Source organism: Diadema antillarum, unplaced genomic scaffold (genome assembly GCF_040938485.1).
Source record: "Diadema antillarum isolate AM-2024a unplaced genomic scaffold, OU_Dant_1.0 seq00000832_RagTag, whole genome shotgun sequence".
Classification (NCBI taxonomy): Eukaryota; Metazoa; Echinodermata; class Echinoidea; order Diadematoida; family Diadematidae; genus Diadema; species Diadema antillarum.
The window spans coordinates 314,494-338,266 of record NW_027271708.1 but is presented as its reverse complement, the minus strand read 5'-3'; the positions used below and the strand labels follow the sequence as shown (position 1 = coordinate 338,266).

General features: G+C 38.8%; 1 protein-coding gene across 1 annotated transcript; it reads left to right on the top strand.

Annotated features, from left to right (window-relative positions):
- Nucleotides 1-208: 208 nt before the first annotated feature.
- LOC139740076 (uncharacterized) lies at nt 209-23,773 on the top strand. Its single transcript, XM_071650663.1, has 12 exons — nt 209-381; nt 1,046-1,068; nt 8,704-8,835; nt 9,431-9,536; nt 10,658-10,870; nt 11,297-11,457; nt 13,208-13,347; nt 14,616-14,821; nt 18,615-18,887; nt 19,460-19,594; nt 20,543-20,679; nt 23,619-23,773. Exons 1-12 carry the CDS (start codon nt 209-211, stop codon nt 23,771-23,773), a joined length of 1,854 nt encoding a protein of 617 aa, XP_071506764.1.

Genomic DNA, 23,773 nt, shown 5'->3' with positions numbered 1-23,773 from the left:
TTCTTAGACGCCTGGACTTAAGACTAGTTGGTAAAGCGGAAGTAGTCAACGAGAGGTCACTCAAACGTCAACAATCAACATAACGGCGAAAGTTCTGCCAGCAGCGTGAACGCGGTAGAATTCAAAATAGGTAAATTGATAGGAAATTTGCTCTTTGTATGTTAATATTAAAATAGATATTGGTAGTATTTGATGTGAAATTGTACTAATGGAAAGCAGTGGTGTATTTGATAAGCTTCGGCGCATCGCGAGAACCGTTCAAAATGAGTCGAAGCTCGCTCAGGAGCGCATGAGCAGGCCAGCTTCACTGCGGTCCAGCGGGGACTCTGCCCGACCAGTGCTAAGACGGATGCAGGCTGATGCCTACAAATTGAAGGTAGGGTTGCCTAACTTTATTTTTCAAGTTACAGGTACTTTTATCATAATGTTAGTTGCACATGCGGCAATTGCTACCATGATATATCTGTACGCTGACCGAAGCCAAACATTGGTACATTGTAAATTTATTTCAAATTTTCAACCCACAAACGTAACATAACCCAAATCCTAATCAGCTAATCGTACGTGGTAACGTGTAGCGTTAGGTGTAATTTACTGTATAGTTACCGCCAATACCGGTATGGAGGTGTATCCTATTACCGAACGATTTTTGTTTTATTGCTCCAAACGGGCAACATTAGAGCTCTATGCAATAATTCAGCCAAAAATATCCTTATAGATAATTGAAATGCTGATGACTTTAGCTGTAACGAAAATACTTGAAAAATAAGCCAACTTCTAGAAAAAATCCGTATTTCAAATAACCCTTCCACAAAAATTGTCTCTTTTTACCGACGCAAATCGTATTGTATTACCGAACGTGCGCCCTCTGTATGGGGAAAATTGTACATTGCATTTTCGGTCAATGTTTATTAACGCAGGACAACAAACATCGAAATTTTAGCAATTATTACGTAAATTTGAGGTAAATTACGTTTTGTTTTGTTTTTTGCTGCAGTTTAGCAATTTTCGGCACTGGCTTCCCCTGTGAGATAACAGCGCGTAGTGCAATGAATGCGTATTCGAGTTGTTCTACGCGCTCCATTGACAAAGTACGCGTTCGGTAATAGGATACCGTTCGGTAATAGGATACCTGGGGGGTGTTTCACAAAGATTTAAGTTAGACTTAACTCATGCGTAAATCCCCAAACCCTGCGTAAATCCCTAAGTCCTGCGTAAATTTACGCAGGACTTTGAATCCTGTTTCACAAAACTTAAGTCATGCGTAAATCTCACCAAGTCCTGCGTAACTCTACGCATGGCCTGAAGCCATGCGTAGAGTCAGACTTAAATTCCAAAATGGGAATTTCAAAAGCATAATCAACTCCTAATATTCATTAATTTCTTCCACTTTATCTTATCCTGAGAGATGGCAGTATTTTTAACAAACTAGAGAATCACTAGTTTCGTAGAGGGTCTAGATGGTCTACTCCTACGCTATTCACTGAACAATGGTCCAAATTAAAAATAGTCATAAAAATAGATCCCTACCTACAAATGTACTGATATAGTTTGAACTGTTAAGTTAAACCAAAATTTTAGCTCATAAAGAGCTATGTAATCTACATGTATCTGGACTTTGGAAATTAATTATATTTCTACTAATCCTTTCTTGCCTGTGTTATCTTCTTAGCTGCTTACCCATGAATATTAATGCATGCCTATCCATTATAAATATATCATGCATTCACAACAAATTAGAAAAACCTAACAAATTAGTTAGACCTATACTTGTTAGAAATATTACCTCTTGTGTACAGGACGGGGCTGTGTCTATCTACACTAACTGGTTAGACCGATAAATTTATCTCTTGTTCGGTAGCCTAATTGTATCTGTACAGTCTGTAATACGGTCGACTGCATTAGCGACCGTATAAATACAGTTAACAAGAGGCTACCCGACAAGAGGCAGATTTATTGGTCTACCTCTACACATGACTGCCAATGAAATTAGCCAAGTTTCCATTTCTACGGTACCAGTTACATCTTAATGAATGTTTTTTGTTTTTTTTCCTGGAAGCAAAAAAAAAAAAAAAAAGACATAACAACCCCCCCCCCCCAGCATTTTGTGTCAGTTAGAGGAAACGGTTAGCCAATAGACAGTCACCTCTGCCTCGCATCAAAGGCTACAGTAACTATAGGCCTACACGGAAAACGTTTGAGAGGTCTAGTAGTTTCTATGCCTAATCTTGATTGATGCAGTTCTCAAACACATTCCAAAATCCGAAAACGCATAAATTCATCAATTACTTCCTAATTCAACTCAGGGCCCAGCAATTGGACTTTAAAATTCGACCAATTGATAGCCATTAGCCATGATTTATTATGGTTCTAACTAACCTTATACATGCAGTCTAGGGCAATCATGCACTTTGTTTTCTTCAAAATCATGAAGCCGATGTGGCACTGTGCCCTATCTTGATTAATAACACAGTGCACAGACTCTACACTAACTTAACTGTTAGGCATAGCCAGCCTCATAGTCATACTAATACTAGAACTGTTAAGAGTTTATATGTAGACATAACTATATACACAGCCCAGTTATTCGCACAGCGTATTAACAGCGTCTGGTCGGGCTAATGTAGACATTGTCTAATGACATGATATTACTAGTAATGAGCAGACTCTACAAATTACAATACAAGTACCAGTACAACACACACAGAGTTCATAATATTCAGTCCCTTCCTAACCATGCTAACCTTCGATGAATCATCTCTTGCTCAAATTAAATTTACATAATTTCAAGGACCTACCTAATGACTAACAGATTAAGCTACACTCACTTCTGTAGTTACGACCAACCCTACAAATGTAGCTAGTTGGAAAAGAAAACTTCTCTTCGTGTGCAACAAGAGGCTAGCCAGAATCCTCTTCTACCAAGGTCCACAGTTACCAATTGTGCAATGTGAATGGTTGTACAGAATGCAGAGATCATATCAGTGCCAGCTAGCTGCTGCGAGCTGCGCGAGCAACCCCATTCATCCTAACTTTCACACAGTCCAATATAAACATGTGGGACTGGATTAAAGAAGCCTCATGCACAAAACATCTCTTATATCAAAATAATCATCAAGCGAGTGGCTATTCATGTACAAAAGAGAAATAATATGAGTCAGTAAATGAGCACTGTGAATAACGAATGATACAGTAGTGTCATATATGAATCGTAGTTGCAGAAAATCAAAGCAATTTCCCTTCCAGAAATTACTCAAAAATCATCAGCAGACAACAAATGGCTAATTAGCATATTTTTGGCTCGTACATTATTATTCAAATCGAATAAGTCAGTCTTAGCCTAAGATTGACTTTGTGAAACAGACTTAAAAAGTCGCACTTAGACTAAGATTGACTAGCGCTAAGTCTGACTTACTAAGTGCGACCTTTGTGAAACAGGCCCCTGACTATACGTCTATTGCCAATTTTACTCGGTGGCAATACTACTACTACTAGCCTTAGTTGTTAGTACTAGTCTAGATCTAGATCTAACTGAGTGTTAGTATTAGTATGTTTACGAGGCCCTGACCTAGATTAGCACGATTGGCCTAAATCAAGGACCTACAAAATGTACCAATACTTCTTATTCTAACGTTACACTTGTAGCGGGTTTAATGTAAGTAGGGATCCGTAAGTTGTAATTCTCACATCAAACTACTGTAGATCTATACTTCTAGTAGACATCCGACACCTCTAACGTTGTTACAGCAATTGTAGATAGACCTGCGTGCGTGTAAACACGACTCTCGTCGACAGGAAAATCCGTCTGTCAAGATTTTTTTACATTTTTAACGTTAAAGATTTACGGCTCTCCTCTGTAGACGTCTGCTGAGCTGAAGTCAGTACTCAGTCATAAACAATATGCTTGACTGAAAGATCGGTCTGTACCGGTATCTGGTCGTCAGGGAAGTATGTTCCACGGAGACTGTGTCTGGCTTCATGGATCCCCTCGTTAATAGTGTCTATGGAGGAGAGCGATAACGTCAAAAAAAAAAATAATAAATAAATAAAAGACTCCTCCGGATCTGCACAGACGGATCTTTCTGTCTAAAACCACATCGCTAGCTCTGTTGTAGTGTTGGGGGACTCTTAACCACTGTCCCTACTGCTCCAGTGTGTACTGCATGAAGAATTGGATGAGGTAGGGTTGGACCTACTACTCATCGACCGCCTAATGTTTATTTGCTTGATAAGAATATTTAACACTGAAATTCACATAAAAAGCTTGACCTACATGATTGAGAAAATCCAGCTCTATCAAATGCCGTTGTTCCCTTTTCGATTCGAAGTTTCAGTGCAGAAATATCGCCAACGAACTTGCGTGGCCTCATTTCAGCTCCCTGCGGTAAATCTCGTTATTAGGATCGACCGCTGTTTTTGCATTGACAATGCACGCAAACCAAGTTGTATTGAACACCGTGTTGTACGAAGCTTTTTAGAAGCCTTTTAGAAGCTTCCATAGACATTACATTGTGCTGTCATTACGATTCGATGAAAATATTCATTCGAAATTTTGTCCTCGATTAAAACCATTAATGAACAGTGAATTATCGCGTTTTCCCACACCATCCTCATCTACATTCAAAGCCAATCCATTTTTATGTGCTTTGCGGGCAAAGAAGTGCGTACAAACTACAGTTGTAAGTGTTCAGTGCGCGATACGCGGTCGGTTTAAAAGAAGGTGGTCAATATGTACTGTAGTAGGGCTACCATAGATGATATACATGTACCTCACGGGAGAGCTAGAGTCTACATGTAATTGCATCTAAGTCACAGTCCTAATCCTACTAGAATTGTCTAACATATTTGAGTGCAAGTGAAGCTCTGTGAAATTGGGGTTTTGATCTTCAGAATCTTCAGAATGTTGACCAGTTGCTGTCATCACTACATCAGCATCAGCCATCACGTCTAACCCCGGAGCACTCCTTCACAGTTTAAATAATGTGGGAATGCTTCACGTTGGGGCTGGTCACAGTTACAATTTTGTAGTATTTCTAAAATCTAAGGTGGCATATTTTTGGTCAATAGGCAGGGTGTTCCAGACTTTGATGGTTTGTGGCCAGAAACTAGTATGAAGCAGGCTTTCAAGTGACCCTACTTTTCCTACTTTTCCTTCTTTTTTACTGCTGTCCCTACTTTTCCTAGTTTTTTGCTCAAAATCCTGCTTTTTCCTACTTTTTCCTACTTTTTTGGTGAAAAACCCCGCAAAAAACAAAAATGTGCGAGGCTACTTGAATAATTTATATTCAGAAATGATGAGTAGACTCTAATTGCAGATTCTTACTGGTGGGGAGAGCCTCTTCAGCATTGAAAGAGGGATAACACACACCAATCAACCACAAGACTGCTGCCAGCCTCAGCTTTTGCTCCTGTGCAGATGTGATTGATCCCACTGATATTGCAGCCTAGGACTTGGAGCAGTGCTCAACCTGTCCAGCTCTCATCATCACTCAAAATTACCAGGCTCTCCCAGGAGCAAAAGTGAGGCTGAGGCAGCAGGGTTGTGAGTACAAATTAAGATTTACATGTAACATCAAGAGTTCTGGTGAGCATCAACGAAAACTACTCCAAAAAGCCTGCACATGTCCTGACTTATTCCTACTTTTTTTCATTAATGCCCTACTTTTTCCCTCTTATGTCCCACTTTTCCCCTACTTTTTTAGAGATTTTGTTCCTACTTTATTCCTACTTTTTTACATTATCCTGCTTGAAAGCCTGATGAAGGTATTAGGTAGGCTTGGGTTCTACACTGTATGTGAATCATAGTATTGTTGTCGTCTCTTCTCGAACGATCTGCTTTTATGATGTAGGGTGGCATGTCTACCGCACTTTCCCCATGTAGTGTTTATAGTGTTTTATAGAGTAGGATTTGTACATTGTAAGTCGAAAATGACGTCTTCTCAGCTCAAGCGGAGTCAATTATAGATCTTGGAGCATGGCTGTGACACTGGAAGTCTGGTGGTAATTATTCTTGATAAATCTAACGGATCTTCGTTGGACCATTTCTAATTTGTGTACCGCTACAAACTGATGGGTATCCCATTACAGAATATTATGCATTATTCCAACTTTGGTCTAACTAAGCGGAGACATGCTATTTTCTTTACAGATTGATCACATACGGCGAGAATACGTCTGATAAAGTCTCTGAGTGTTCGGTTGGCTTTATTGGATATTTTGAATATCAATATGATTATTTTATGTTTGGATGTTGGTGATGTGAATGCCACGGTAACGACATTGATTAAAGGTACTGTTTACCATTGGGAGCAACAATCTAAAAAATGTTTGATGCATTGATGTGTAGGTCAGTTATATCACAAAACATTCTGCCATATAAAAATGTTGCGATAAAACCTAAAATATAAGGAGATATTGACACTATTTTCCTCACTAAACCACTGGACAGTTTAGTCTGGAAACAATTTGTTCACATTTTGTACATTTGATAATACATGTAGCATTGATTATATTGATTTACTTTTTTTTTACACTGGTTGTTTCTGTCCCTAAATCACATTTTAGAACTATTTTGAAGCACTAAAAATGGGTTTTGTTTCATCTGTAAATGGTAAATTATGCCTTTCAGGGTGCTACAATATGTACATAACTTTATTTTACCACTTGCCCAGTCAGGCAAGCAGATTTTCGATTTTGCTGCAAAACTCTTGCCCGAACATTGATTTTACTTGCCCGAAAAGAAAGTCGAAAATATAAGGAAATAATACACAAGATCATGTGTTATTCAAGATCTTGATAAAGCACAATAATTTGAATTAATAGCACCCACTGATGAAATATAATGAAATATGTGACTGTGCACCTCAAAACGAACATAAAGTCGCACACACTGATTTTGCGTAAGGACTGAAAATAAGTGAAATGGGTCAACCTAGCCGAACTTGACTTTTTCATATTTTCTGAAAGAGCGGGGCTTCTTTTACATTATGCTAAAATTTGGTATCATAAAACGGGCAGGAAAGTGTGTTTTTTTAGCAGTTTATCTCGAACAGTTTTGGTAGAATAGTGTGATTAGGTGTGTCTTTAGAATCCCTTTTTCATTTCTGAAAAACCTTGTCCACACTCTTCACTTTCAACTCTAATAACTTTTGAAAGGATAGTGCTACTGCTTTGAAAGTTGGCATTAATTATGGACGGAATGTGTTAATGAGGCATGCTAAATTTCAGATTAATCTGATAATCTCTTCATTGTTGTTACTCTGGTGGTTTACTTTCTGTTTTTTGTCCCATTCTTCGCACAGCCAGCACGGTTTGGTAAAGATTAAGCGCTTGAATAGACACAGTACTTCAGAGCCTCTTTTCTCAGTTAACACTTTTCCTGAGTTTGTGCTTTCTTTCCAATATTTAGATAGGTTAGGAGAGTCCATTTGATTTGAGTTATACATCATTTTAAAGCTTAAAGTCTGCTCTTTCAGAATATGGTCTTCACTAAAAATTCATGTCTGGAGACTTTTTATTTGTTTTGAGGTGCAGGGTCACATATAAAGTGTGTTGCATCACTACACAGCCATTGTCTTTGGGCTTTTGTATGGTTGACTTTGTGGGTTTGTTGGGAGAATAAGTGAAAAAATGTGGCTTCAAAACGTTTTGCTTGCCCTATTCGGGCAAGTGTTTGTTCTCATTATTCAAAAACACTTGCCTGAATTTGATTTTTACTTGCCCCGGGCAATCGGGCAAGTGCTTATGTAGCACCCTGCCTTTAACTGTTTCAGATCTGTTCCCAAGTTTACAAGTAAAAGCCTTAGGTGTTCTGCTTCTGGTTAAATGGACATTGTATATAATTATGTAAACTTCACATTTAGCAGGGTTGAAATTTATCTGCCAAGATCTTGCCCAGGATCTCAGCTTGTTTAGGTCAGCCTCCAACTGGACTTGGATCGTGCTTCACTTGGATTGGTCGAAATAGAACAAAATCATTGATCGGTGAAAAGTTTGATACCCGTTGAGTTATCAATTTGCTCTCCAATGTCATTTTATATATAAAGGAACATCAAAGGGCTTTTTAGGCCCAAGGACGGTTCCTTGTTGGACACAGGAAGTAACTGGGATAGATGGGGAAAATTCTCTGTATCTAATATTTTTGAGTTTGGTTTGAGATCCAGCTATATAACCAGTCAAGTTATGAATATAAAAGTTTTGAATTTATGTCTTTGTGTTTTGAATTTGGTGTTGCAATGACTGGATAAGGAGACAACTTCAGTTTATGACATCATGTGTGGACAACATTATTTAGTCTATTTAAAGAAAATATAAAGAAAATTCAACATACATGTACTTTCACTTTTCTAGCTTAATGAAAGAGCACTTGACTAACCTCTTTCAGAAAACAGGGGAGATGATATTACCCTTAACATGTCTTTAGCAAGTTGATGGAATGTATAATTTGTATGAAAAGTGTTTTTTTTTTTTTGGAATTCTTCATTCAAGTTTGTGAGAAAAAAGAACGCCAGTGTGAATGTTTGATTAAGAATCATTGCATCAACTGCATTGTAGTCATAATATCCATGAAGATTTGAATGTAGACAGTTCTAAACGGTTCTGAACTTATTATTATTAATATTATTGTATTATTCTAAGGCGGTATACCATACGTTCATATCCATATGTAGTGCGAGTCGCAACAGCAGCTCTCTGGCCTACTAGTAACCCCTGCTGGAGAGTTCAGTGACCTATTGGAAGCTTGCAGTCAGCTGTGTGATGCATATCAGACCAAGGTCAACAAACTGGAAGATTACCTTTTCCAGTATGGCTATAAGGCGCAACCTTCTGCAAAAGGTACTGTAATTCAAGTTGACTTGCTATTTACTGTAAACACAGCAATTTGCTCAATTCATCCTATTACTCTCATATTAAACCACATTTCTAATCACTTATCAAACTTACAACTGTCTAATGCTTGGTGATATGTCATTTGGTAAAGACCCAAGATGAAGAAGCCACCAAATATGGAGTAAAAAGAAAATTGGTTCCAAAAGGATGAAGTCATTCAAGTCTTCCATGTATTGGTAAAATCAACGGATAAATGGTGTGTAAAAGAAAGAAACTTGATCCCTGCAGGTTGCCACTTGGTGAAATAAGGTGCCTGTTACTTGTTACAAAGTTGCCAGTGGAAATGTACAGCTGTTTGACATGAATTGTGATGTTCAGCACATGCAGTTGTAAAATCAAATGGTGAATGGTGTATTAAAAGAAGAGAAAATTAGTTCCTGCATATCGCTGTTTTGTTAAATAAGGTTCCTGCCATGAATTTGCTCGTGAAAATTCTCACAGCTGCTGGACATGAAATCAAGGGAACAATGATGTTCAGCCTTTCACATCGCTCTCTCTCTCTCTCTCTTGTCACCCAATCAACTGCTATTTTCAGTCCCAGGGTCTCAAGGAAAGAAAACTACAGCAGGTGACAAATGCAAGACCTCAAGTGTTGTGCAACTGGAAAGCAAGCAATCACCAGATCTGGAGGACATAAAAGAAAATATGTAAGAGGGAACAGTGAATGTTTCTTGTTTCCCACATTAATTATGATTGGAAACAACAAACTAAAACATCTTATATACACACTTGTGCCTCTTTTCACATGTAAAAGTTTACTACGACTAACATTATTTTAACTGATTATTATTGAGTACTAAGTATGCGTCTCCCTGGTACACGAGCTACCAGTAACAAATGTTGGTTCTGTCCAGCATATCTGTTTTATTACCTAACTGATTAAGTCTTTGTATGTGTAATACATGTATTTATTTTATTGAACATAATCGACATTCATAAACAACAAAAACAACAACAAACATTTCTGCAGCTCACATTTAGCATGTTATACTCAGAATAGTTTACATTTTGGTCTGTCAAACACAGTGAGAAGGAGTAAGCAATAGTTTATATGCAGTGTATTTAGGAATTACAACCAGTGTACATTGTCACAAGCATTTTTTTTTTGGTTAAAACTACCCTGTTAGTTCTACAAAGAGCAATATTCTGCATTTCTGTTTATGTTGTTTGCACCCATTTGTGTGGTTTAATGTTTAATGTATGTTAATATTAGGATCCATTGTTAGTATTTTACGATGTTTTTTTTTTTCATTTCAGCCCTTTGTTGTTCATACAGTATATGATTGTTTCTAAATTGCAAAGTTTTAAGTGAGTCTTTATTTCTAAATTTATTACCATTTCTAAAATTGGCAATGCATTGCATATTAAAATTCCTGTTTAACTCTGTTTCTCAAATTGGCAAAGTTTTGCTATTTCTTCTCAGATTTTTGTGCAGATAGATGAACTAATTAACATGCAATTTTAGCATCCAATCTCTCTCCAGTGTGTACCAAACAGTGAAATTCAACATTGCTGTGCACATCAAAATTCACTGAGAACTTGATGGGTTGATATGGAGACTTTATGACAAAAAGAGTAGAAGTGCTAAAAAAAAATAAATAAATAAATAGAAAAAAATAATAATAATTACTGATATTTGTCCAAAGAATACAGAAAAGAAGAAAAAAAAAGTTGCCTAGCACCATACCCCCATCCAATCAAACATTTGTACATTACTCATAATGTTTGTGTAAAAATACAGATTATCATTCACCTATTTATTTATCAGCCCAAACACACCACCAAAGAACCAGGAACTGGCCGCATCTATCCAGGAAGCCAAGGGGGGAACCCCCAGACTGGAAGACTACGGTCTTAGCAGGGCCACCATGGAGATGCTGTCCAGAAACAAGCTTCAGGGTCCACCGGGGTCCCGCCCTACGTCTGCACTGGGAGGAGACAGCGGAGGGGATATCCCTCTGAATTCTACATACACTAAACGGTAATGATGCTGTGTCATTCCATAAATGAAATTATCCTCAGAATGATGTGTTTGACATTCCTCTCTGCAAGTCTTATTTAACAGGATTTTTTTCTTTGTTTGGGATGTTCTCATTGTGTGACACTTGTATTGATACATTTTTGCCAGTTGTGGGCAATTTGCTATGTTTTAGTTCATACTCGTACCAATGCGTACATGTTCTCTGTGTCAGCTGTTTTTTGTTTTGTTTTTTTGTTTTGTTTTTGATTTAGTCAAGCCTCTAGTTGTCTTACATTTCTGTCTACTCCACTGCATTTTGCATAAAAAAAGATCCACAAGTTTCACTGCAGATGAAGTCATCTCTGTATTTCAATACAAATAAAAAATATGTACTATGTGACTTTTAGCTCGTTACTTCCAATTTTCATTTGTTGTTGTTTTATGCAGGGAGCCACTTTCTTCAGTCACTCCTATGCGGCCATCATCTCAGCCAGGTAGCTGTCCCTTCACCCCGTTGGGAGTAACAACCACACCGGCTAGAGTAACGGTCACTCCTGGTCTCTTTGGGGGCTCAGAACTGCCAAATGAAACACCAACACAGTTTATTGGTAAGTGCCATGCCAACATTCTGTTTGCCTGAAAGGAGGCTGAACTGTCAGCAAGGAATTACTTTCAAACTGTGCCATCCTTGTCAGTTTGCTTTTCAATTACTGTTCATCAGTGCGTGAAGATGCAATGTAAGTCCATATTGATTATGCTAAGATTGCAACAACAACAACAAACAAACAAGAATGAAAAATATAGTGCTATTCATTCAGAAAGACTGAAGACATGGAGTAAATTTTTGTTTGTTTTCTAAATGTACTAGTAGTGCATTTTACAGTAGTTATAACAGTGAACTTAATCACGGAGTATATTTACACTTCCACCAACAAACTTTGGTATGATGAGCTTGCTCATTCAGCAGGACCAGATAATTGTTTCCTCTTACTGTAGGGTCCCCATTAAAGATGGCCCTTCCCTTTTGCATTCCCTCCCAAATAGCACAGAACATGATATATTCCACCAGAATGAAAAGACTATTGTAAATCTATAACAATTCTGTGATATTTGACGGTTGTTAGCCGTTAAAATTCAAATAATGCACCAAACGCTCACTGTAACGTATTCTGTGTTCTAGGCACAGCTGCATACATACATTAATCCTCCTGTGGTTGTAATATGATACTTATACTTCGAACAACAGATATGCATGTTAAAGCCGTCAGAAAAGAAGAATTCACTAGCTTCTCTTCCTTTGTTATCAATGGCAAATAACAACACACCACATACATGAGCTACATGTGCAACTAAGTGCATCACACAGGTCTGTAAAACTAGACTAGTATTTAGATTTGTAATTTTTGCGTAGTAAGCAAAAATTATACAAATCTTGACGGTCAGTTTAACTAAACAAATAAAGACCCTCTTGAGTTCAAAATTTACAGGAGGTTTCCAAATAGTGTTTTCTTCAATACCTAAGTGTTCTCACCAACTTTTCAAAAATTTGCATGAAAAAGGGATTGGCTGTCTTTAATGTTATATTTTAGTATATTAGGATTAAAAAGCTTGCCATTGTAGGGTATTCACAGGGTCTTTGTTATGTCTGTACGTTTATGCGCTAGGCTACTAGAAATATGTGTAGATGTCCGGCCGCCACTTTTTCAAGAAAAGATATGATTTAGTGGCCCAATTGGGGGCCACTTAATCCATTGTTGGGCCACCAAAGAAAAAGTTAGTGTTGAGTCTTGCATGAGGGCTCACACAAATTCTCTTGTGATTAACTCTATATGTGTCATGATGGTGCAAACCCCTGTGTGCCACATTATTCTGAGACAGCAGCGCAGTCATGCTTTGGGAAACAAATTGTTTTTCAAATCAATGTAACTTTTAACGATTTTTACTATCCTTGACGTTTTATGAGTAAAGTTGTTGAGAAAATGCCAAGAGATGCTGTCATGTAAATTGTATGACAAATCTATGATTGTTTTTCTTTCAGATGATCAGTTGCTACATTATTTTAGTGGTACATTGTATTACTTTTGCACACAGATCAGTGACAAAAACTTAGATTTTACTCGCAGATCCAGTAGGGAACACAGCTTGGTAGTCAATCATGACATAAAATGCAAGCTACCTGTTACAGGAATGGAATGGTGAGAAACGCTTTCATTGTACTTTGGCATTTGGCGATTTATTGAGCCATTTGGGCGAGTTTGTGCATTTGAGCAGAATATGCGAAGTTAGCATGCCGTCGACTGAGTCAGGCGTGCGAATGTGGCACATAAAGAGTTAAGTACGTCCTTTGCTTTCTTACAGATATGGTGGCTCAACGTCCAGGAAAACCCTCAGTGGATGTCAAAGGACCTGCTGCAAAGTCTCTGCAGTTCACAACAAGTACCAGGACTGCATCCTCCTCCTCCTCCATCTTGGATGCCTTCCCAAGCCACCTTTCTGAGGTGAATAGTCACATGGTGTATGGTGTGTGTGTGAAATGTTGTGTACTGATAGGTCGTCTCAGCTTTGCAGTTACTGGCTGCTTAGGGTGTATTATGCATTGTTTGTGTCAACACTGCTTAGCCAGTGTTTGATTGTCAGATTGTTTCACCTCGCTCCATTCAGGCAATGGGTAAGAGTGCCCCTCCCCCTCCCCTCCACCCCTTCCCACTTCATCTCTTCATTTTCTTTCTTGATGGGGTGATGGGGGGGGGGGGGGACAATGGAGTGAAATGATGCAATGACAATAAACCAAGCAAACCAACAATCAAAACTAGAAAGATGTGATTGTGTGTTATAAATATGCATACTATGAACCTCAAAAAGGAGTTATGACATCCCCTGATTAAAAAGAAGTAATTTCTTCATAGTTGCATCTGAACCCTAAAAGGGCCGAGGGGGGGGGGGGGGCGGTTTCGGCCCCCCACGACGTTTCGCGCTATAATTCTGTAACATGAGAAGACCTCATCGCGAGGCTTCTTGACTTTGTTTGTTCAAGTCTCGCGCAACTTTTGAGACAAAATTTGCAGCGTCCACGCATACTTTTGCGAAGCCACGCCCATTTTTGTAACGGAATGTTGCCCCAAAACGGGCATAATTTTGTGAGTTTGTGTACATTTCCTATGGAAAACCGTGCTCTGTCGTGAAAGTCATAAAAACCTGATTATTTTTACAATTAATCCCTTTCATTGCTTAATTTAATGCTAATTATGGTAGAAAAGTGGTCAGTGACAATTTCCAATTAAAAAAACAAAGAAAAACAAGTTGAAAAAGAAAGAAATGCATAAGAAATTCTGAAAACAAAAAAAAATACATAAGAATTGAAATGAGTTTTGGAAGTTTTTGTGATGTACAATTAATGAATATACTAAAACAGATTTACATATCAAAATTTAGACTCTCAATGCTTTTAATTAGGCTAAAATATGATCTTGAGCTTAATTTGCATAATTAATTAATTAATTGAAATTAGAAATTGATTGTTTAAAAAAATCTTATGACACAATCTTGTAGATTATGACGTGGGTCTCATGCATGCAAAATTTCATCGCGATCGCACCTCCGATGGCCGGGGGGCTCGGGGGGAGTGGGCGGCCCTTTTTAAAAAGGTTAAAAGACACATATCAAATGAAATACATCAGTTGATCAACTTTACCAATACTGTCTATTGTAATTCTCCATCTCTTTATCCAAATTCCCCTGCCCTGGCCTGTCAATTTTGTCTCCAAAGAACAATGCCCAATTTGGGACTCCCCCTGCACCCGAGCTGACTGCCCGCTGGGCCTTCACCTCCGTCACAATGACTCCAAGCCAGCCAGAGTGCATCCCAGGGGCCCGGGGGGATCCGTCTATGCCCAAGATGCCAGTGTTTGATAACCAGAGGCCCAACATGGACACTCCGCCCACTCCGGAGATGACAACGAGATGGGAGTCGAGGTGAGTTGCACAACGTCAGCTGTGCCAGCATACTGTATAGAATCATGAATACACTGTTACCCCACAGGGAATAATTACTTGTCTTGAACTTTGTCAAAGGGTTTCTCGGAGGACGACCGCAATAATAAACTGAACACAGTGAATTATCGTTTCAAATCCATTGCGTCATCCGACTCTTTTATTTAAACAAAGTCGGTGCTTTGCGCTGCAATGTGGGATGCTGTCTCCCGAATGTAACTACAAACTCACCGAAAGAAAAAAATGTCTTTCGGGAAGAAAAATGCAAGACAAAAATATATGTGTAAAAACAAATTGGTCTATAATATCCTAATTTCTGATAAGCCCCTATATGAGCACGTGCATTTCTACGAATGAAACCCCCCTATGAATAAAGTCCCTACATATCTAAGGCACTTTCACATTGTCGATAACCGCGCGATGACTGTATAGTGTTGCTCAAGCGAAGCCGGATCCTGGCGTCGGATCGGCGGTTCACGCGAGGTGGCTGACGGCTGTTCCTGCGGTCCGTCGCGGCGTTGAAGCGTATACTGGTGTGGCAGCACAGCATGGGTACACTGTCCGGTACGTGGGTGTCTGCCTGTTTCTGTCCACAGCTGGGCGTGGGATTACTCGAAGACTCAAAGACTGGGCGGCATCCGACTCCGGATACGTCCTCCGGACAAGTGCGGATACTCAGTGCCTGAATACGGACGTCTACAAATATAACAACAAATCCCTTGTCAAAATACATTTCTACCCAGCTATTAATCCTCAACTCCTATAATACAACATTTGTGCTCACCCTTGCAGTAATGTGTTAAGGTACTAATATGTGACCCGCTACAACAAAAAGGTCCTAAAGTCGCGCACGGTCGAAGCCGTGAAAATCAAGTTTTGAAGTCAGAGCATTAAAATTGGTCAAAACTTACGATTTTCTGATTTTGATATACTATTGGAGTCTAACATGTCTTCTATCATCTGTCGAAATTTTGAAGCAAAATGATTAAAAAAAAGACCAAAAATTAACGTTTTTCTGAGCCATCTTTTTTGGCGTTTCAACGAAGCAGAAACTGGTTCGAAAATTTGGATTGAGCGCCACAGATAGGTTCCGCCCCTAACAACGACCAGAGTGATCTCATTGGTCAGTTTGCTGCTTGCTGCTAACCGAAGCGTGAAGCTCGCACACTGCCCAGTCGACTGGTGCGTGCGGGCGGGGTGCGCTATGCTGAGCCGCTTCTCACATCCTAGTCACTGATTGGTTGGTGAGGAGACCACCGACGCTGATGTGCTTGAATGAACTCTTCGGGGGTTGCTATAGGGCTTACCTTCTAAAACACTGACTTGCGTGTCCCTTGGTCGCGATTGTGTCGAAAGGAAGACTTTTAGGGCGCTTTTCTCGAAACAGTGATTTTCCAGACGTCTCGACATGCTCTCTTTTAAACATCGATATCTCCGCAGCAAATTATTTTTATATGATGTGTCATATATCAATTTAAAGCAGAAAGATTAGGGGATTATATCATGCAATTTTCAAATAATCGACCTCGCCCGACTTTAGGATCATTTTGTTGTAGCGGGTCACATATGTCTGAACACTCTCAGCTTATCATCACATCAACTTTCTCCTTTCCTGTTCATTTTAACCTTTCTTGCGAAAGAATACAAACAATTTGTGTCAAATTTCGGTTCTGTTGCAATAAATTGCCATACAATAAAAATAAGCACAGCAATGCTTATACTTATTGAAACCTCTGCGAGTACTTAGAAAATCACATAAATCATGGGACAGTTATCAAAATCCAGCGATAGAATTAATCTACCAAACAATACAAATCTCTCCTGTAAAAGCTCACTCTTTTCTAACTTCTTTCACTAACTTTGCATATATGCTCCTTACACTTTATCTCTCGTGTTTCTAAAATTCCCATCCGAATTTCACGGAAAACCTATTTTCTCTTAACATTAATTTCTGAATCGATTCACAGCTACACTTTATCGATCCTCATACATATCCCCCTTAACGTAGATATGTGTATCAACACAGATCGATGATATTCCTAATATCATAATTATTACAATTTTCGGGAAAAAAAATATCGTAGCAATTACACCAGCAACAAAACTCATCGTTTAGGATTAGAATCTAATTGCTATTTCTTTTACTGAAACGATCTCACTTTTGGCGTAATACAAACAACCTAACCGTCTCACTATCAGACCAGTTCTCTCTCTGGCTTAAATATTTTGGCTCATTACGTACACAAAAACAAGCATCATTTCAAGCTATATTTCGAGAACCTCATGTGGTGTATTTGCTTTATACTCTTTAACCCTAAAGGGGCCGGGCTTTTTTGGCTATGCTGAGACCGGGGTGGGGGGGGGGGGGATGGATTATGCTGAAATTTGGTATCATAAAACGGGCAGGAAAGTGTGTTTTTTTTAGCAGTTTATCTCGAACATTTTTGGTAGAATAGTGTGATTAGGTGTGTCTTTAGAATCCCTTTTTCATTTCTGAAAAACCTTGTCCACACTCTTCACTTTCAACTCTAATAACTTTTGAAAGGATAGTGCTACTGATTTGAAAGTTGGCATTAATTGTGGACAGAATAGGTTTATGAGGCATGCTTAATTTCAATTTAAAGGACAAGTTCACCTTCATAAACATAAAGATTGAGAGAATGCAACAATATTAGTAGAACACATCAGTGCAAGTTTGAAGAAAATTGGACAATCGATGCAAAAGTTATGAATTTTTAAATTTTTTGTGTTGGAACCGCTGGATGAGGAGACTACTACAACTTGTGAGTCATATGCGTACAACAGTATAAAGAAAATGTAAAGAAAATTCAACATATTTTCACTTTTTTCGCATAATAAAAGAGCACTTGACTTGCCTCTTTCTAAAGGCAGGGGGAATAATATTACCCATAACATTTGTTGGTAACAAGTCGGACGAATGTGTACTTTTTTCAAAAGATGAAATTTTGTGAAATTCTCTTTATATTTTCCTTATATTGTTGTACGCATGTGACATCTAAGTTATTCACACACTGCAGTAGTCTTCTCATCCAGCGGTTACTGCACAAAAACTTCAAAAATTCATAACTTTTGAACGGATTGTCCGATTTTCCTCAAACTTTCAATGATGTGTTCTACTAATATTGCTACATTCTCTCAATCCTTATGTTTATGAAGGTGAACTTGTCCTTTAATCTGATAATCCCTTCATTGTTGTTACTCTGGTGGTTTACTTCCTGTTTTTTTGTCCCATTCATCGCACTGCCAGCACGGTTTGGTAAAGATTAAAGCGCTTGAATAGACACTGTACTTCAGAGACTCTTTTGTCAGTTCACACTTTTCCTGAGTTTGTGCTTTCTTTCCAATATTTAGATAGGTTAGGAGAGTCCATTTGATTTGAGTTATACATCATTGTAAAGCTTAAAGTCTGCTCTTTCAGAATATGGTCTTAACTAAAAATTCATGTCTGGCTACTTTTTGTTTGTTTTGAGGTGCAGGGTCACATATAATGAGAACAAAACATATTTTCATTGTTCTAGCATACTGAAAGAGCACTTGTATGACTCACCTCTTTCAGAGAGCAAGGGAAAGTACATTACCCTTCACAATTACTCAGTGAGAATTTATTCAAAATATGTAGTTTTCATGAAATATTAAAATTTTGTAGAATTCCCTTTATTCATTGTCTTACAAGTCCAAATTGGCAAAATGTCATGCTGACAAAGGGCACAGTTATTACATAGTAAGTAACAAATATTGCCATCAACACCTCCAGGTCCAATTCTGCAATGCCCCAAGCACCAGAGCGCCTGACCACCCAAGTACCCCATGTTTTGATGGAAGAACCGGTCCGCCTCACCACACGGCTCCCCAACCACACCCCTGAGGAGCCCCAGCGTCTCACCAGCTGCTCGTCTGAAGCTCCTCCATCAGCCGATGCTGCACCGACCACTCCACCGGGCCTCGGACGCTCTAAGGCCTTTGATTTCTCCAAGTTCCTCTCTGATGACATGCCAAAGACACCAGAGCTCACGATGTCTTATTCAAGGTCTGTTATGATGGAACTTCAAAAAATTTTAAGCACAAAAGATACAATATCATCATTTATTTATTTAGATGTCCTCCTATATATCATGGATTACATAAACAGCTTTGAATTCCATGTGGGGGCTCAAGCCAAAATCATTATTTTTTTTTTCTTCATTATCACAATGTTTCCAAAGCAATCCTCCAATGTACATTGTATCATTCATGCTTACCTGGACTTTAATGACTTTGTAACTGATGTAGCACTCAAAAGTTTTAAATTGGTATTGTATGTAAAGGTTCATTTAACCTAGCCAACATGTGACAGCCCCAATTTCTTTAGTTTTACTTAATTCTTCAGTGCCTCATATTTATCATGGCTCAGCTCCTGCAAGTGTATCCAAAAGTCTAAATTAAAATATTACTGTACCAAGTATGCAGGTATATGGATTTTATGTATGCATGTTAGTAGTGGGAGGGGCACTCTTTGTACCCACAGCCTGAGCCATGATAGATTCTATTTTCAGCCTGTGACGCCAATGATCATTTGACCAATCGTCTACTACTAGTAGTATTTTTCTGCTTATTTCACAGGTATGTAGATCCAAGCAGTAAGCCTACAAAGCTCACAAGTGAACCCACAATGCCGGCTGTCTCTCAGAAGTCTTCCTTGAGTCATGAGCCAGTGCCCTCACTGGAGAGCAAAATGGAAGTTTCCAATCACATCAGGTAGTGTATTCATGAAGTGCTAATTTATGTCATGTTCAAGTTGACTTGAATAAATAGACTTCAATACAACACAGAAGTAGATTAATTTTAAAAGTTCACATGTTTCCCATTCACCTTAACAAAATTCTGCAATAAATGTCCTTCAAAGAATAATACAATTAAAAAGAAAACATGTGTCACATGTATAAGATTGTTGCAGTCTTATTATCATAACCTGGCAAAGACGACTCTTACAAGGGAAAGGGGTTTTAGTTGCTATATTACTGCCCCAAAATTTGATCTTAATTAGATATCTCTGTCCAAACCAGATGGATGTACGGGAGTTGATGATGTAATTTGCATATATGTCAATGATCCAAGCAATAGTGGGAAACCGTGGAATACTGAGTATAATGACCTTTTAATACGAGGTACTGCTTATAGCGGGTTAAATTTGGTGATCCATATTTTGCAGTAGTGTATTTAGCTGATCTCTTTTTTAAGTATGTTTACCATGAAGGTACCAGTTATAGTGAGGTAAAATAGCCAGATATAATGACTAATCACTATTTCGGCAAAAACATGTGAAAACTAAGAATTCCATAACTATCTTATTTTATGTCACATTTTGATGATGTTTCTTTTATTCTGTTACATATGAACTTCTGTACTTGTTAAGAAAAAAATATGAGCACAGATCGCAGAGTGGATTTACCCCCTCCATTTGGCAAATACTAACAAATTTTGCTGTGATATGCTTGCGCATTCTAGAGGACGAGGGACTAAAAAAATTCTTTACTCACCTTGCAGGACCCCCACCATTGCACCAGTATCTTATGTTTGGGATCTATGCTGTGTCTGCATTTTTATTATGCATGAAGTGTCATAAATTTAGAATTGATCATGTATTTGTATTCTATATGCATTTTAAGCCATATACTGTATGTGTTCATTCATCTCCTTACCCAGCTGCCCTACTCTGAGCTCAGTGGTGCAGGGGGAGTTTCAGGGCCAGTCGGATTACATGAGGAGGATTTTGCCCCTGGAGCTAATTAACCACACTGTGACGAGGATTAATGCTGTTCTACGTGAGAAGGCCATGCAGGGTAATTATTGAAGATGGATCCAGTCAATAATAGTGATACAAGTATCAATGAGTTAAAACAAGGACTGACGTGTCTCTGTTTCTTAACTTAGAGCTGCCAAGGCTCCCTGATTCTGCAGGAGTCTCCCTGAAAATGTCAAAATCTGTTCATGTCTGAATAGAGAATATTAAAATCTCCCTGATGTGGGAATTATTTTTGCCCATTAAAATGCATGTAGCACACAGATATCTCCCTGATTGCTGTGTAGAATCTCCCTGATTTGGATGTGGGAATGTTGACAGACCTGTAATTACCAGAAGCTTGTCGGATCATGCAGTAATGATCCTTAACCCTAACTTACCTGGGGGGGCTATAATGGCCCCCCCCCCTCGACAAATTCCGCGACCATTATGGCGCCGCTCGCTGACTTTTTACTTTCAAGTCTCGCACAACTTTTGAGACCAAATTTGTCACGCCCGGGCATACCGTTCCGAAGCCACGCCCCTTCAAAAAATTTTCATCAACCCCAAAATTGCTCAAAAAAACGTGATTTTGTGTACAAAGTCAATACAAATTGTGTTTTTTCAATTAATTCATATAAAGATTCATATTGTTAATTTTAATGGCTGAAATCAATTTATTTTAGTATAATTATGCTTCAAAAAATGTGTATGACAAATTCTGCTGAAAAAACAACAAAAACAAAAGTTTGAAAAAACAATGAAATACAAAAAAAATTGATAAAACAATAAAAAAAACATAAGAAATTAATTTTGATACTGAATTTTTTTTTACGCACAAATGTTTGGAATGTTACTAGGAATATTTACACCAAAAATCAGCATTCCATAAGCTTTTATAAGCCAATTACAGACGAAAATGAGGTTTTTGCCTATATTTGCATAATTAATTGATTTAAAATAGAAAATGCAAATTTTTCGAAAATTTAACTTAACAGTCTTGTAGATTACATCCGGCTTTATGTTCATGCAAAATTTTGCGGCGATCGCGCGATCAACGGCCGAGATCTGAAGGGGGGGCCATAATGGCCCCCCCCCCCCCAGGAATTCAAGCTCGCTAAATACTGTAAATGTGGACATATTCGCGGTACTTTCGCGGATTTCGCGCTATGTTCGGCTAGCGCGAATTCAAAAACGCGCGAATATAATTATCTTCGCAATTTTCTATGCACATTTTGCGCTTCGTTGATGATAATGCTACGTAGTACAGACATGTTTACGCATATAGCAGTATCATCGCACGCACCGAGCCCACGGCCGATTGCTACATCCCCGCGACTACAGTACTAGTCCTACAGTACATGTATCGAGTAAAATACATGTACACTGTACTATGTAGTTGAGCGCTTGTACTCGCACTCGCGCCGCTCGCTACGTCGCTTATCGTACGCTGGCATCGCTGGAAGAAAACAGCGACTGTGTATTAACCCGCTGCGGAGCACGAATTTAAGAACCCGCGAATACAAATGTATGTTTTCGAGCCGCTCAGCGCGAAAAATTAATCGCGCGAAAATATTGACGTTTACAGTAGCCCAGGTAAGTTAGGGTTAAAGAAAAACCCACATACCCACAAATAAACACAAACACAACAAACAAAATGAAACAATACAAAGTATAGGACTTATTGAACTGCTATTGTTTTCTTAGCTATTGTATGGAAAGACGTACCTTGCTTTGTTTTTGTATGTAATGCTGAAGTTTGGAAAACGGTGGTGCTATGACAACCTGAGAGTATAGACACATAAGGTCACATTGTTGTTATATTGTACACTATGTATGTGTAGAGGAGACTGTATAACACTATCTCACTGCTTTGCACATACAATCAGTGTTTGAATACTGTAAAAGTGGAAATTTTTGCGGTGTTCAAATTTTCGCGCATTTCGCGCAACCAGAAACTAGCGCGAAAATAAAAGCACGCGAATATTTTTGCTTGCCATAAGCGCCTGTGCGTGATGTCTTGATTCCGCGGAATTAAAAACACGCGAAACTCTTCCGACCCGGCCAAGCGCGAAAAATTAGTCACGCGAAAATATCCACTTTTACAGTAGTGGGTTCCCAATCCATCTTCGGGGACACCACAGGCTCACAATAGTTCCCAGATATACAAGCTGTTGACCACAGTACTGAGGATGTACAACCACCACCCAGCTGTATGGAGCCTTTACTGTGGCTAGGGCTCGGTCCTTAGCTGGAGGTAGTCGTCCCAGATATTTGTGGTTGTAAAAGGGAATTGTATGCGGGGTTAGCAGGTTTTGTTTTGTTTTTGTTGTCAGGCTGGCTGTTTGTCTATTGATTTAAATGAAGGAATGAGAATGAGATACTTATAGCAGGGCTCGACACTAATGGCGGCCTAGTGGTCCGGGGCCACCAAAAATGAAAGTCGGACCACCAAATTTCAAAAAAGGGCAAATTTGGTTGCCCGCCTCGGGCCACCACAATTTTTTGAAAAGTGTCATTTATTTATGTTAAGATGTTGCAACCCATGTGCCTGTCAATGAATATTCATACTTAGTCTTACCATTCAGCAGTCAAATTTGTTTAAAGGATGGATGAAAAGGACTGAATGAGTGCCTGAGAGTGAGTGTTGCGAGTTTGTTGAGGTTTATTTATGAGTAGACATGTCCAGCTTCCAATTCTTACTATGATAGAACGTAAATATTTGACTTATCAAAAAAAAAGGAATTTTAATGTTTTTTATTGTTTTTTGGGGGCCACCAAATTTTTCTCTCGGGCCACCCGAAATTTGAAATTGATGATTTTGGTGGCCCCATCGGGCCACCAAATAAAAAAGTTAGTGTGGAGCCCTGCTTATACTAAAAAATGGAATAGATAGATACAGTACATGTACTTGATAGATAAATAAATCAGAAGGGCTAATTAGCTGAAGAGCATCTGTTGGAACCATTTTCCTCCATCTTATCTCATCATTCTCTGCAGGTCAAGGAGTGTTTCTGACTGATGCTGATGTCCAGCAGCTAGACCTAGGGCCCAAGTCCAAGGCCATGCTCCTTCTGCTCATCAAACTGCAGCGACTCACTACCTCCAAGATACCAGGCACCCTGGAGGCGGCCTACTACCCAGTAACGGTGTAG